Source organism: Megalobrama amblycephala, linkage group LG2 (assembly GCF_018812025.1).
Source record: "Megalobrama amblycephala isolate DHTTF-2021 linkage group LG2, ASM1881202v1, whole genome shotgun sequence".
Lineage (NCBI taxonomy): Eukaryota > Metazoa > Chordata > Actinopteri > Cypriniformes > Xenocyprididae > Megalobrama > Megalobrama amblycephala.
Window position 1 is genome coordinate 32,929,875 of NC_063045.1, and position 16,247 is coordinate 32,946,121.

The following is a 16,247-nucleotide window of genomic DNA, read 5'->3' on the forward strand; positions in this document are numbered from 1 at the left end:
TAACAAGCAATTAAAATCTAAATTAAATCTAAATTAAATCTGTTAGTCAAGCGATCATGTCTCTTAAGAAGACTTGGATTAATTTATTTTAAAAAACATTTTGAAGCTTTTTTGATGTGATAGACTTTCATTTGAAGGGACAGAAATCTCTCAGGTTTCATTAAAAAATATCTTCAAGTCCTATGGGTTTTTAGAATGAATTGAAGGTGAATAAATGATGACAGGATTTTTATTTTTGGGTGAACTTACTCTTTCATTTTATTCTCTTCCCTGAACTTAAACTTCACTTGTGTTTTAGGCTTTTTATCCAGCCACCAACACCATTGATGTGAAAAATGGAGACATACTAGCAGCCCGTTGTATGTTCACGGGTGAAGGAAGAACCACTAAGACCCAAATCGGGTAAGTTCATATTCTTGTTGAAAATTGACCGAAAATGATTTGTTTGTTTTATTTAGACTCTCGCTGCTTTGTAAAGCTTAATAACATTGTTTAAAATGTATAATTGATGTCAGATTTTCTGTAAAAGATTTTTACCTTTTATTTTTTATTCCTATGTAGAGTTACTGTGGCAGTAAGTGTGTTAGATGAGTGATGGTGGTGTGCATGCTGTTGACATTTCCACCGTCTTCCATCCATTCTGTTTGCACGGTGTTGGATTCCTTTTGTTGTGTCAACCTTTCATGTGTGACCACCTGTCTTACTACTTATCTATCTGTTGAAGTGATACACGGTAAGACAGATGGTGGCTGTGTGTGTGTTTCTGTCTGTGAGTGATGTTTAAAGTGTGATAACACACCGCATAGTTCAGCTCGTTGATGTGTATGTTTCATCATATGAGCGTGACTCTTTGGACGTACGTTTGCCTCTGCCCTGCCAATCCTGTTACCATGGTGACAGCACATAGTAGTGCATTGACGCATCTCCCAGGAAGCCCACCACCCTCGCCTACGCACCCATCTCAAGGCCACAAGATAAGATGACTGTTGACTTAAAGTCTGGTCTTTGTCAACTGCGCACTTAGGCCGGAAACGTGCACACGAGCACACAGACTGCAGGCCCCATTATACATACAATATTGTGAAAGAAAAAAAAAGTTCACCCCATGAGAAGTGTAATTAGGAGTCCAAGCACCAGAAATCTTATAGTACCTGTTAAATTATGGAACCTCGTTATGTTTGTACTAATTAGGATGTGGTCTTGTTTATTCCATTATTTTATTATTCAACAAAATATCAAATTTTTACAAAACCTGATGTAATTCTAAGGTGCAGTGTAAAATCTGGTGTACATCTGGCAGCAGGTGGTGCTATAATTGTGGTAAACATCAGAAATGCAATTGTCTGTCTGATACATCTTTGTCTTGAAGTTGGCATGAAATGGAATATGAAATGGATGCTTCTGTATTGTAATGAATTTCTGAGAAAAAAAATGGCTTATCGAACAGGCTAAAAAAAGGGCAGGAATTTTATCCATTGGTTGTTGATAGGATTGTGAAAAGTAAGAGTTGCACACTGAAATGGAAGCAAAATGTGACACTTTATGACAAGTTATGATGTTTTGACTGAAGATTAAGAAAAAAAATATAATATGTATTTATAAAACGGATAGTTACGGCCCTTGATTCTGATTGGTTGAGCCGCATTCGAAGGCATAAAATTCCTGAAAACATACAGCTGGCCGCATTACATAAGTATTGCTGCGCCAAAGTGTATGTTGGTGCTTCTGTTTTAGCAGCCATTCTTAGCAACATAAACATGTTTGTTCTCTATTGATTTTGTTCATTGAAGCTTACTGCATTATGTAGAAGAGTATTGTGAGAGAGACATCGAGTGACCGAGTGTATTACCTGCACAATACACGTATGACGTTCATAAAAAATCCATTTGAATGTCCGCTGCGATCTTGTCCTTTTAACATTAATGGGTTTTCCTGTGCCCTGCTGACACTCTCAGCGCTAGTCAAAGTATTTGTCATTTGCGTGTTCACAACAAGTTTCAATATAAAAGTCTTTGCGACTGAGTGACTCGCTCATAAAGACAATCTTTGCTGCCATCGAAAGGCATAATAAATGTAACCTCTGTTGCTGTTCATGGCCAGGGATTATTTTTTTCCAGCGGAAGGAAGCCTTTTAATTTTTTGTGGCTTTAATATTTGTATTGTGATGTAACACTCTATGTACGGGAAGAAGGAGGCGGGAACCGGTGAACATTCAACATTCCTAGCACATGAAAGATCTCATCATTCTATAAACTATCAAAAACCATTGATGTCAGTAAATAATCATGCCGTCTTGACACAGTTTGGAATGCAACAATGCAAAAATACAGTTTACCTAGCAGTGCAAGTGTTTGTGTTGTTTTAGACCAACGTGCCATCTGATCGACATGTGAAATGACTGGGAACAGTTTATTTTCTTTTGGAATATTTAGGAGTGCATCTGAAAACAAAGCAAAAATACATAGCTGTGATATCCCGTTAAACTATGCAGGATTTTCCCAAAAAATAAAGTCAGCACTCACTCATACAAAAATAATCCCTGTCAGTCATTACTTGTGATCCACTGGAAATGTGTGGTGGTTTGGGTCTACAGAGACACTGTCCTCTGCCTCTATTTTCTTGCTTTATTGACTGCTGTCTGTAATTTGACAGATTACTAGGCATTGTGATTATGTTTTTATAATGACACGTAATTATTGTTTATTAGTTAGCTAGACTGAAGATGGCTAAACTCGCTTGCAAATTACAGCCAGTCATCTAATTATTAGCGTGACTGTTTGAAATAATATTTGCGAAACACCTCATTGAGTTTCAAAACATCGCTCTTGAGTCTCTCTCATGTGATGCTGCCGCAGGTTGGGCAGCTGATGTGATGTTTGAGAAATATCTTGCCTTTTTGCTGTATGTATAAGGTTGGTGGACTGTGGGTATGTCATTTAAGGCAAAGGCTACTGTAGTTCTGTTGGATATTTTCATACTCAAAGCTTTGGAGCTGTATTTGCATTTTGTGCTAGTAGTTTGTTCATGTCTTATTGTTATCTTCCTCACAGAGGCACCTCCAATGATGAGATGTGTAATTTCTACATCATGTACTACATGGACAACATCCATAGTGTGCCTTACATGAACTGCAGAGATGACGGCAGTAGTGAGCTGTTCCAAAACATCCCTTCTGAGGCCAATACTCCCATCCCGGTCAGTCCAGACCATATGATGTCTATGAAGCATGAGTCAGCTCCTCAGAAAGGTACCATCCAAAAACACACATTTCAAGATTTTGCATACACAATAGTGTGGGTAGGCAGTATGGCTAAACTCTTATGTCACATATATATATATATATATATATATATATATATATATATATATATATATATATCTAGAATATTTTGCAAATCACTTTTCTATATTTTCTCATTTCTATTTTGATTTCCACAGATGCTGTGGAGACTTTGGAGCTGCAGCAGCCCAAAAGAGAAGAGGACGTTCTGGATCAGGGTAAGATGTTTAAAAATAATTTCAAATTACAGACATAGTCATGACTGAAAGAAACTGTCCTGAAACAGTCATTGCTGGAATAGCATTGCAAATCGAATTTGACACACAGTGGCTGAATGGAAAAAGCACAATGGATTTATAGTACAACTCATAAATAGATGCTCAGAAACTCAAAATGAGTGTGTCAGATAGGGGAGTCGAAACAGAACAAGGGAATTGAATAAAAACTGTTTCAAACTTGCATGACTTTCTTTCTTCAGTGGTACATGAAAGATGGTGTTTTGAAAATTATGTTGTTCTTATCCATACAGTGAAAGATGGTGGAGAATGCATCACACCATGAATGTTTCACCATGTCTGCAAAGAAGTTTACAAAAATGACAACAGAGTAGTAATAAAAATGTAATACTAAATAATAATAAACATAATAATATAATAAAAAAAATAAAAAATAATAATACAATAAAAAAATAAAATGCTTGACAGCCTTTCGGTGTTGCCAAGTCTGTGGTTTTTCTGTGGAATTGGGCTACCTTTTTACTGTTTCCGCTAGTTGTTGTTTTAGTCCGCAGCTTGAAGTGACCCTACTCCCTGACCGGAACGCGAGAACAGATCACAAGGATAGTTTTGGCCTTTATTAGCCGAATTTTTAATAGCTATTGGACTGGTATTGTTACGCAAACCTGGCAACCCTGCAGCCTTCCCCTCTGACACAGGTCTCAAGCTCATTCTCAAATCTTACTTATACTTAGTCTTTAGTTTTTTTGGCCTGTTTGGAGTTTAGTAACTTCCATTTCGTTTCCGTAAAAGAAAGAAAATCATGTTTCAAGTGCCATATGTCTTGAGAAACTGTTTAACACTTTACACATTATTCGATTCATTGGTGACGTGAATAAGTCCTCTTGACCATCTACTGTGGATGCAAATAGGCTCGAGGCTGTGCATTTGTAAGTTGTATGCTTTGACATATGCTTTGCATTTATTTTCTGGTTTATCAGAGATTAGATTTAAAGGCATCGTGACGAGTCAAATTTTCTTTCATTTTCTTAATTCCTCAACTTTATGATGATGAATGCACCAGTGCACGACAGCAGCCATCACAGCAATGTTTTTGACATTTTTAAGATGCTTTGTCAAGTTATAAGGAGTTCAAACTTTAAAAGCATCTCTCCCCAAAAATTGTGCTGTTCCTTAACTTGGAAACCCACATCTGAAGTACCTAATCACTTTAGCATGGGATTGTATGTTTCTGCATATTTCATCATGGATAACTTGTGAACTAGTCGCAAAATTATGAAAAACTTAACGGAAATATGGAGCAGTCAAAAACTGTATTGGACCTGGTTGCAAATCTGTTGGTTAACCTGTTTCATTCTTATTTATTCTGTTGGTGACTGTTAGTCTGAATTATTTTCGCTCTTGTGAGCTTTCAATGAATAAGCACAATACAATGTCACATTGTTGTTCCCAAGCTCTCAAAGTTGACCAGAGCCACTAGATATTCTTCATCTGGGGTTTAACAGTTACCACTAATAACTAATATTCCACCACAATTCAAACATAAGACATGTATTTGAAGGGTTGCCATTTATCAACAGTCTTTAAAACGTGTGGTGGGAGGCATTGATGTAAAGCCAGCTATGGGCTTTAGTGTTAAAGTCAGCACCCAAACCAAATGTTTCATTCACATAGTCAGTAACTTTTTGGTCAGGGTAAAATTGCAATCGGTCATCTCTTCCGCTTTGCTAGTTACAACATGAAATGAAAGATACAGTACAACTTACCGAAATCCGTATCATGTCACATTTAATCGATCAATCAGTGTTTCAACCGTGAGAAGGCGTCAATAAAACAGTTTGTAAAAATGTCACATTTACCATCACATTTACCTCAGAAAAGCCATTCAATGTCCAAAAACTCATTAGTCAGCTCATTTGCCATGTACTGTACCTGATAGGCCCCAAATTAATCAATATTGGTATTTTGGAACATATTTTAATTGCTTTTTACAGAATAGGTATATATGTTATGTATTAGCATCTTCATGTGGAGCTCATTTGCATAATCTGAAGCTCACAGTTAGAACCGTAACTGAATTTTACCTGTGCTTTACTTGCTTCCCAAACCACCTCTGAAATTTTGGCAATGTTCTGAATGCATAGAGTCCAAACATAATTGAAAATGTTGAAACTATCATGTATGCTTTCATTTGCATGTTAACAGCTGAATTTGTGTAGACTAGCTGTCTGGTCTTTATACTAGACCCTTATATTAAGAATACTTATTTCACTGAATGTTCGAAGAATATTATTTTTCTTTCTTCCAGCCACTGCTGTGGCATGGCCAGTAAATTACCTTGCTGCATCTGGAGGTTTTTTATGGCCTCCCTGGTGTGAACCTTGGGTAGAGAGTCGAGGGTAAAAGGCAGTTAGTTCATAAGAAACAGCATGTGGACCAATGACAAGTTTTTTTTTTTTTTTTTTTTTTTTTTTTTTTCCCAAGGCCTGGTAGTGGGGTCTTCTTCTTGCCCTGCAAGAGATATCTAGCAGTTGTTTTAGCAGCTTTAACTGAGGGTTCTAGTAATTTGTTTGTCAAGATCCAATGGAAATCTATGAAGCATTTCACCACTGTGACAGTCAGAGAAACTCTATTAAACAGGACACTGGAATATTAGGTGGTCGGGATGGTAGGGTCAGAATTTGGCGTAAACAACATAAAAGCATGGATCCATCCTGCCTTGTATCAGCAGTTCAGGCTGGTGGTGGTGGTGTGATGGTGTGGGGAATATTTTCTTGGGACATTTTGGGACACTTTGGGGCCCTTAGTATCAATTGAGCATTGTTTAAATGCCACAGCTTACCTGAGTATTGCTGCTGACCATCCCTTTATGATCACAGTGTACCCATCTTCTCATGGCTTTTTCAGCAGATAAACATAACATGTCCCAAAGTTCAAATCATATCAAACTGGTGTCTTGAACATGACATTGAGTTGACTATACTCAGATGGCCTCCACACTCACCAATCCAATAGAGCACCTTTGGGATGTGTTAGAATGGGTGATTCGCATCATGGATGTGTAGACAACAAATATGCAGCAACTGCATGATGTTATCATCTCAACATGGACCAAAATCTCTAAGGAATGTTTCCAGCACCTTGTTGAATCTATGCCACAAAGAATTAAGGAATTTCTGAAGGCAAAAAGAGTCCAACCCAGTAATAGCAGTTTGCTGCTTCTGGATTTGTCGTTTTTTTTTTTTTTTTTTTTTTTTTTTTTTTTTACATTTCTATGGTATACTGGAAAACAATGATTAGCATTTCATATGTTTTAAAGGCTTTTATTTGACAAAAACATTCAATATATGCAAAGAGTCAATATTTACAGTGTTGACCCTTTTTCTTCATAACCTCTGCTGTTTGCTCTGGCATGCTGGAAGACAGCTTCTAGCAGAAACTCTCAGAAAGAGCCTAAATACAGGAAAATATATATATTCTTGGGCATGACTCCCGCACAACGGCTCGATAGAACTCTGCCAACAGAATTCTATCTAACCGTCAGATCCCACTGAGAGAATTTGGCGGGGATGAGAGCCTACCTCCTAATGTTTTACTATTTAAATATTTTTATATTTAAATAATATTTGATTCTTTTTATGTTCACACAAATATTTACACACGTTAAGAAATTTGCTAAACAAACAAAAAGGCAGTTGAAAATAAGATGACATTTCTTTTTTTGCTGAGTTTATATAAGCTTTCTTAGTGTAAAATCTCACTGGTTGATGCTTATTGATTATGGTAAAATCGGGCTGGACTGCCATACATGTCAATTCATTGACATTCATTTGTGCAGTGACATCACAGTGTTAGATAAAACAAAACATCAACTGGCAGTTCGTTAAAAATTGTTTGAGCACAGTCGCACTAGATCTTATATGGCAGCAGAAGGCTTTTTGCAAAAGATCATTGGCTGTATGGTGTTTAGGTGGTAGTAAGGACTGTTTTGGAGTGCAAAACTGACTGTAAAAAATACCAAAAACAAAAGATATCACCAGAAGTTAGACCTACTGTATAGAGCCTGTGCTTTGTAGAAAAACGTCTACAAATGTTGCCTGGTAGGACAATCAGATGCTTGTTATGATTGATGGAATATTTGACCAGCCTTTAGGAAAGACAACCATTGGCTAAATGCCTGAAACTTATCCGATGCCACTAATCTATGAGATACTATAGTCCCTAGATGGTGCTGGCTGGTTTAGCACAATAATCTTATAGTCAGTTTGGGTTGTTAAATATAAGTTCACAGAAACTCTTGTGCTTTCATATTACTCTGTATGGGAGCCTTTCATAGTTTGATGGGTTTGTGCTTTTAAAAAAAATCAGTTTATAATTTATTTATTTGTTCTATTATATCTATCATACAGATTAAAAGTTAAATTTTTATACAATTAAAAAGCTGCACCATACATATTAGAAATGATTTATAATTTTATAATTTACACTGCTGTTCTAAAAGTTGATGTCACAAAATGATGTCTAAGACATGTCACCTTTTCCATGAAAATATCAAATAATTGTTTTTCAAACTTATCTTTTGTCAAAAAAATTCCCTAGCTGCAGATCTTTTACAATCTAGTCATCAATCTTTTGAAGTAATCTGAACAAATTTCATAAATCTTTTTATCAAATTTTATGCTTCCCCAGCAAACTACCAAATGGGACCTAATAAGTCTTAAAATCGGCACATTTCTTAACTTAAAATTGATTACTAGTATAGACAGTTCTATTCTGTAACTCAAAAAGTGAAGTGTAATACTTAATAACTTCACTAATACTATTCAACATTAAGCACAGTTGTAGTCATTTAATCATAAATTTGATTATAGGGACAGTCATCCTATCTCAATTAATGACTGATAATTTGTTTCAATGTAAAAGTAGAAGCTGTGCATGTAGTATAGTATTTGAGCCACTGACCCTCAAAATGTCTATGCATGGACATGCATCATAACATGTAATCTTGACACAGTGTCATAGAAATTTGTAAAATTGTAGCTTCTTTATTTGACCACTATTGCAGTGAAATATTGAGTTGCACTGGTACATACTGTTATGCATTTCACTGTACTGAGAATGCGCAGTACATACTCTGCTCACACTTGCAGTGTGAAACAGTCGTTGAAAAAAATTGTTTATTCAGATATCTCTGTTGTGCAGGGTGATTTTGTGTTCACACACAGTGGTGCTCAGAATTATTGGCACCCTTGGTAAATATGATCAAAGATGACTGTAAAAATAAATCTGCATGGTTTATCCTTTTGATCTTTTATTCTTAAAATTAGCAAAAATCTAACCTTTCATTGAAGGACAAGAATTGAAATTGGGGGGAAAATCACATTATGAAATGAATGTTTTTCTCCAAAACACGTTGGCTACAATTATTGGCACCCTTTTATTCAACACTTTTTGCAACCTCCTTTTGCCAAGATAACAGCTCTGAGTCTTCACCTATAATGCCTGATGAGTTTGGAGAACACCTGACAAGAGATCAGAGACCATTCCTTCATGCAGAATCTCTCCAGATCGTTCAGATTCCAGCTCCATGTTGGTGCTTCTTCTCTTCAGTTCACTCCACTCATTTTCTTTAGGGTTCAGGTCAGGGAACTGGGATGGCCATAGCAGAAGCTTCATTTTGTGCTCAGAGACACATTTTTGTGTTGGTTTTGATGTTTGGTTTGGATCATTGTCCTGATTCGAGATCCAACCACAGCCCATTATTGGATTTCTAGCAGAAGCGGTCAGGTTTAGATTTTTTATCTGTTAGTATTTGATAGAATCCATGATACGATATATCTGAACAAGATGTCCAGGACCTCCAGCAGAAAAATAGGCCCACAACATTAAAGATCCAGCAGTATATTTAACCGTGGGCACTTTTTACCCCTGTGTGCACCAAAACCATCTGGTGGGTTTGCTGCCAAAAAGCCCTTTTTTTAGTTTCATCTGACCATAAAAGCTGGTCCCGTTTGAAGTTCCAGTCTTGTCTGACAACTGAATATGCTGGAGTTTGTTTTTGGATGAGCGAGGAGGATTTTTCTTGAAACCCCCCCGAACAACTTGATGATGTAGGTACTGTTTGATAATTTTTTTTTAGGCTTTCTGAGACTCAAGACTCAACTAATCTCTGCAATTCTCCAGCTGTGATCCTTGGAGAGCCTTTGTCCACTCAAACTTTCCTCCTCACCGCGCATTAGGACGATTTAGTCACACGTCCTCTTCCAGGCAGATTTGTGACATCTTTAGTTGATTGGAACGTCTTAATTATTGCCCTGGTGGTGGAAATGGGGATTTTCAATGCTTTAGCTATTTTCTTACAGCCACTTTCTATTTTGTGAAGCTCAACAATCTTTTTCTGCACATCAGAACTGTATTCTTTGGTTTTACTCATTGTGATGAATGATTAAGGGAATTTGACCTTTGCGTTTCCTCATATTTATACTGCTGTGGAACAGGAAGTCATGGCTGGACAATTTCATGTTCATGATCACCCCGGTGTGCTAAAAATTTAAATATGAATGGGAATATACTTCAGAGATATTTTACTCATAAGAAATTCTAGGGGTGCCAATAATTGTGGCCAACGTGTTTTGGAGAAAACATTTATTTCATAATGTGATTTTTCCCCCCACTTTCAATTCTTTTCCTTCAATGAAAGGTTAAATGTTTGCTAATTTTATTAATTAAAGATCAAAAGGATAAACAATGCAGATTTATTTTTAAAGGCATCTTTGATCATATTTACCAAGGGTGCCAATAATTCTGAGCACCACTGTAGTATGGAATGGAATAGTTTTAATTTGGTTCATTTTGTAATACAGCATTCTGACCATTTTCTTTTTGCGTGCCAGTGAGGACGTCAGAACACTAAAACACTCAGTCGTCGTTATCAGAATAGACGTACTGAATGTGGTAGAGTCTGATCTAAAAGACTGTTGATGTTGCACAGTCTTCCTGTTACACAAGATCTCAGTGGAGGCTGTGTCATACAATCTGATAAGCAGCAGTCGTAAAGGACAGACAAAAATAACACAATGTATACCTAGCCAATGAGTATATCTAATACACCACCAGCAGAACCTCCCTTCCTCCACTCCAAAGATTTTCTCACTTTTCACACCACCATTCCTCTTTTGTCTTTCCGCTTTTCCTCCTCTGTTTCTTCCTGTGCAGGTGACCTCTATTCCCTTCTCTCTAAACTGCTGGGGGAGAGAGAGGATGTTGTCCACGTGCATAAGTACAACCCTGCAGATGCGGCCCGAGCCCAGACACGTCTGATGGCAGAGATTGATAGCATAATGCAAAAAAAAGACCTGGGCTGGCCACGTTTAGGCTACAAAACAAAAGAGGATGCAATTCTGGTGAGGGACAGAGTGCACAAGTTTCACCAGTTAGAGTCCACTGTCAGCCCCTCAAGGAGCAGGACTGTACCCGCCAGACAGCCGACCACAGGGGAGGCTCAAAGGGACAAACAAGGTGGGTTTCGGCCTCGTTTTTTACCCCAACAAAGAGCAAGGACATACATGTATCAAGTGTTTTGTGGACAGTAAGCTTTCAACCCATGGGCCACAGTGTCAACTGAGACATGCATTTGTTTCCCACATATCCATTTGTTTTCCTTTTGACTCGTTTCCACCCATCTCACTGCTATCATTTGTACTTTGGGTTGCGCAGATTGTTGGCTAAGTGTGTAATGTTATAGCATGTGGTATTAATAATTCTCGAATGAACGATCTGAAACATGAGAATTGCTATGGAATAGATTTCAAGATGCATTGCATTCATCTTGTTGGTCAAAGATTCATCCCTGTGAGCAAGATTTTCCCTGAAGTTGATTTTACTGAAAGATTGTCAGGAGTACCTTAACTCAGTACCTTTACTCAAATAGTCACCCTTAACTCAGTATTTAGTATTCAAGGGTTCACCCAAAAAAATGAAAATAATGTCATTAATTACTCACCCTCATGTAGTTCTACACCTGTAAGACCTTCGCTCATCTTTGGAACACAAATTAAGATCTCAATCAGTGATTCGGATCGTAGGTCAAAATGCCAAACTGCTGAAATCATGTGACTTTGTCGCTCCGAATCACTCATTCGAAACAAAAGATTCGAAACAGTGTTTTGAAATTGGCCATCACAAGATATCGTTGAAAAGTCATTATTTTATTTGGCGAACAAAAAATTTTCTCGTTGTTTTATAATAGTAAGGTAGAACCACTGAACTCTCATAAACTGTTTTAAATATGTTTTGAGTACCTTGAGGATCTTGGAGGTTCAGTTGCATTGCTGGCAATAGAGGCCTCACTGAGCCATTGGATTTCATCAAAAATATCTTTATTTTTGTTCCGAAGATAAACTAAGGTATTACGGGTGTAGAATGACATGAGGGTGAGTAATAAATGACATTTATTTATTACATTTTTGGGTGAACTAACCCTTTAAGCAGCATCAGGTCTTTTTGGGGTATGATGCAACAAGCTTTGCACTCCTGGATTTGGAGATTTTCTGCCATTTTTCTGTGCAGATCCTCTCAAGCTCTGTCAGGTTGGTTGGTGACCATCCGTGGACAGACATTTTTTTAGCAGCCAAGTCCCTAAAGAGATGTTCAATTGGTTCAATGTTTAAATCCATGCCCTGGCTGGGACACTGGGGCTCTGGCTGGGAGTTTTCCCTATAGACACTTTTGCATTGCCTTGGCTGTGTGCTTAGGGTCATTTTGTCCTGTTGGAGGGTGAACCCTCAGCCCAGTCTGAGGTCCTAGATTTTCATTAATGGCATCTCTGTATTTTACTGTGTTCAGCTTTCTTTCTACCCTGACCAGCTCCCAGTCCCTGCCTCTAAAAGACACTCCTACAGCACCACCATGCTGCCTCAGTGGAATGACTATTGTGCAGGTGATGAGTGGTGTCTGTTTCCTCCAGAAGTGACGCTAGTAACAATCCATTTTTTTTGTTTTTTTGTTTTTTTGTTGTTGTTGTTGTTGTTGTTTTGTTTTGTTTTTTGCAAATTCCAAGCTTGCCTTCACTAAGGAGAGGCTTTCATCTGGCTACTCTTCAGTAAAGCTCAGATCAGTGGAGTGTTATAGTGATGGTTGTCCTTCTACAAGTTTCTTCCATCTCCACTCATGATCTGTGGAGCTCAACCCATCAGGTTCTTGGTCATCTTTTTTACCAAGGCCCTTCTCACCGTCAGTTTCACTGTTCAGCCAGCTCTAGGAATAGTCCTGGTTGTTTAAATGGACTTCTTCCATTTAAGAATTATGGCATATGCAAAATGAGTGAGTTAAATGTGATTTCATGCATCTATCTATTTGTTAGTACAGATGCTAGGCAAATACTTTTTGCCTTAATTTTGGACCATATATAAATTGTTTTTTAGTTTGAAATCAAACAAACATTTTCTTTGACTCGGGCTATATTATATTTTACATAATGCCACTTGGTTTGATGTTAAATAGTGTGAAGACATTCATCCATTAAGTGTGTCTTATATGTACAATGTCTTCTGGGAACTACAGTATAATAGATATCAATGACATCTTTGGGTGTTTGAAGTAGGTTTATAATTTTTATGGAGAACAAGTTATTGATATCTTGCAGTTTAGTTAGTGGTCATATGTTAAGTGTGTGAATTTGTTCAGTGAAGGATTCTTAAGACTGATTTACACCCAGTCCATTTGTTTGTGAATTGGGCTACACCGCATGTGCATGCAGCCCATGAGGACAACTTAGAGAAAGATGTTTTCTAGACATTATTTACAAGCAGTATGTCATCACATTGAAGCGCTGCTGCTGAAAAGTTTGCATTCTATGCACAGTATACACTTTAGGTGCATCCCAATTTGATTACTAGTGTGAGTAGTGTGTTGACACTGAAAATTCCAAAAAGACCCGGCTGATACACTAATGCTGCCTTCACTTGCTCTCGGAATTATTGTGAATACGAGTTTCCTAGGTAAAAATTGCACATAAACGGCCTTCCATTTCAAAACTTGAATGCGATGAGCTCGTAATCATGACTTCAGAAGTGGGAATTATCAAATTTCTAATTGCACGTGGAGACAGCATTAATTACCTGAAAAAAATAACTGTTGGACACTTCATTGCACTAAACTGTCACAGCTTTCCTTGCTTAGCAGAGGGGGAGGGGCATCAGACTGTGATCTTGAATAACAAAATAACCTTATAAAGTTCATACAATAGATGGTTGAGTACATAATACATGGGTCGCAATCTATGGCACTCGGAGGGATAATCACAGAAGCGTGTACCTCGGGTCATGTGACTGGTTTGTTAGATCTGCTCACTAGCGCAGGTTATAATCTCACAGTTGAATAGTATTTATAGCTCCTAACTTAAAACAGGCTGTGTGATAATGAGGAATGATTACCTCAAAATGTAAATCCATATGCAAGTTTGAGGGAGTTTATTTAAATAAATACAAACACCACTTTAGCTATTGTCACATGCCAGTGATATCCCTGGCATGTGTGCCATAGGTTGCCGAGCCTTGACATAGTGCATAGTGTATGTATGTCATTTGCTTGCTGCTGTCTTTTAAAATAGGAGGTGGTATGGCATTCCAAAAACAGAATGTAGTTTTTAGCACTCTGCAATCCACATTAATTCCTCATTTCCCACTAAAGATCAGCTCATAACAGTGTTTACTTACCGAAGTCGAGTACAGGTTGACTTCAAATTCAGAAAGTCTCTATTGTTGCATCTAGGGATGTAAAAATGCACATGCATCAATCTAATGTGGTAATAATTTGGTATACATGACAACATGAACTTATTTAGAGACTTTTCATTATTACTATTACTACATTATTTTTCTTTTTAGACATGAGCTAGTTCTCTTTGTACTCTGCCGATGCATCTGTGAATCAAGTGTGCTTAGATAGATATCAGTGTTGTTTGAAACAAGAACCCACAGTTAAGATTTTAAATGTTGTTTTTTCTTCCTCATAATATTTTACACATTCAAATCCAAACTAAAATTCAAATTTGTGTGTGTGCAGGTGCCCATCTGGTGGAGGTGTCAGACTGGCCTGAGGCGGAGCTGCAGCTTGGGCAGGTGTCTGGTCTGGCTCTGAACTCTAATGGTGACCTGATCATCTTCCACCGAGGAGATCACATATGGGGAAGGGTGTACGTTCTGGAATATAATCCCACTCCATATATTTAAGCATTCTCCACCCAAAGGCTCTGGAGAAAGAAAAAAAAACTTTTTAAGATAATTTGTGCATTTTAAGTGATAAACAATGCTGATGTAGAATTGAGCTCTATCTAGACATGTAATGAACATTGACCTTTTGCTCATGAAGTTGTCATTGACTAGTGTTACTGTTTGATGAGGTTATTTAAAGAAAATGCTACCATTGCATTGTGGCGCTCACCCAAAAATTTGTCGTAGTTTACTCGCCCCATGTCCTTTTTCAAAACCCTTAAGACATTTGTTAATCTTCGGAACACAAATTAATATATTTTTATATTCTCTCAACATTTTTATCCATCGAAAGTCCAAGCAAATAAAATATTCAAGCTTCAAACATTCATGAAGAAATTGTAAAATAAATCCACATGATTCGGCAAGTCTTCTGAATGGGTTTGGAATGACATGAAATGACAGTTTTCATTTTTTGGATGAACTATCCCTTGCCATTTGTGCATTTTGAATTATGATTAAAGGAGTATAGTTCACCCAGAAAAAACAAAACAAAAAAACATCATTGATTTACTAAACCTTAAGTCCCAATCTCCTATGACTTTGTCCTTTCTGAGAAGGAAGTTTTCAGCAGAATGTCCAAGTTTATATTTCCATACAATAGAAATGCTGTTGAGTACCAAATATAGCACAAAAGTAACATAGAATTGGTTCATATGATTTGTGCGTTATATTTCATGGCTGATGTCATTCAACAGCTAAACATCAGCCTGTTTCAGAGGATTTGGAATAAAATTTATGATAATTTGGCAGTGCTTTTTTGTCAAATTTGGAGCTAGAAAGCACCCAACTGCATTCATTGTCATTTCGTGAAAAAAATATTCTTTCAGTTTCTTTTATGTTCCAGAGTAGAAAGAAATTTATACAGGCTCACATCAACATGAAGGAAATCATGTTTTCTTTTTACTTTTGGGTGAACTATTCGTCTAAAGGAGCAAATACTGCTGATAAACAATATGTTGTTACAATATAATCAAATAATTTCTTCCTGCAGATCCTTTAATATGAATGGCATCTACCAGCAGAAGGATCTGGGCCCCATCCAGCAGCCCACAATCATAGCGGTGGATCCAGTCAAAGGAAGAGTGCTCAGAGCTTCAGGGAGAAATATGTAAGTCCATGAGATTCTGTTATTGCACCATGTCTACAACTCAGGCAAGCGGCACAATGCAATTTGACAGACTAGAATTCTCCCATTTAAAATCATTGAAGCTGAAGTGGAGTTTGGGATTTGGGAGATTCTTTATAATGGGAGTGTTTGAGTTTTCTCATGCAGTGTAGACACTGTACTGCTATTTTTTCTATCTTTGATTCATTGCGCTTGTTGATAATGAGATATTTGTTTGAACAGGTTCTATTTGCCACATGGAATAACTACTGACAAGGACGATAATTACTGGGTGACTGATGTAGCACTTCATCAGGTAAAGACACTCAAATGAACTTAAGAATCCCCCACTA

The 16,247-nt window shown here is 37.3% G+C and overlaps 1 protein-coding gene across 3 annotated transcripts in view; it reads left to right on the top strand.

The window, feature by feature from the left end:
* Positions 1-16,247, top strand: part of pam (peptidylglycine alpha-amidating monooxygenase) — a 56,169-nt gene that overhangs the window by 29,861 nt on the left and 10,061 nt on the right. For 2 of the 3 annotated variants that reach the window (XM_048171317.1, XM_048171310.1), the window contains exons 12-18: positions 299-402; positions 3,051-3,247; positions 3,439-3,498; positions 10,732-11,034; positions 14,581-14,710; positions 15,781-15,897; positions 16,138-16,210. In XM_048171317.1, the coding sequence (XP_048027274.1) occupies positions 299-402; positions 3,051-3,247; positions 3,439-3,498; positions 10,732-11,034; positions 14,581-14,710; positions 15,781-15,897; positions 16,138-16,210 (984 nt within the window). The remainder of the gene's footprint in view (positions 1-298; positions 403-3,050; positions 3,248-3,438; positions 3,499-10,731; positions 11,035-14,580; positions 14,711-15,780; positions 15,898-16,137; positions 16,211-16,247) is intronic. The other variant, XM_048171322.1, reaches the window with a different exon arrangement.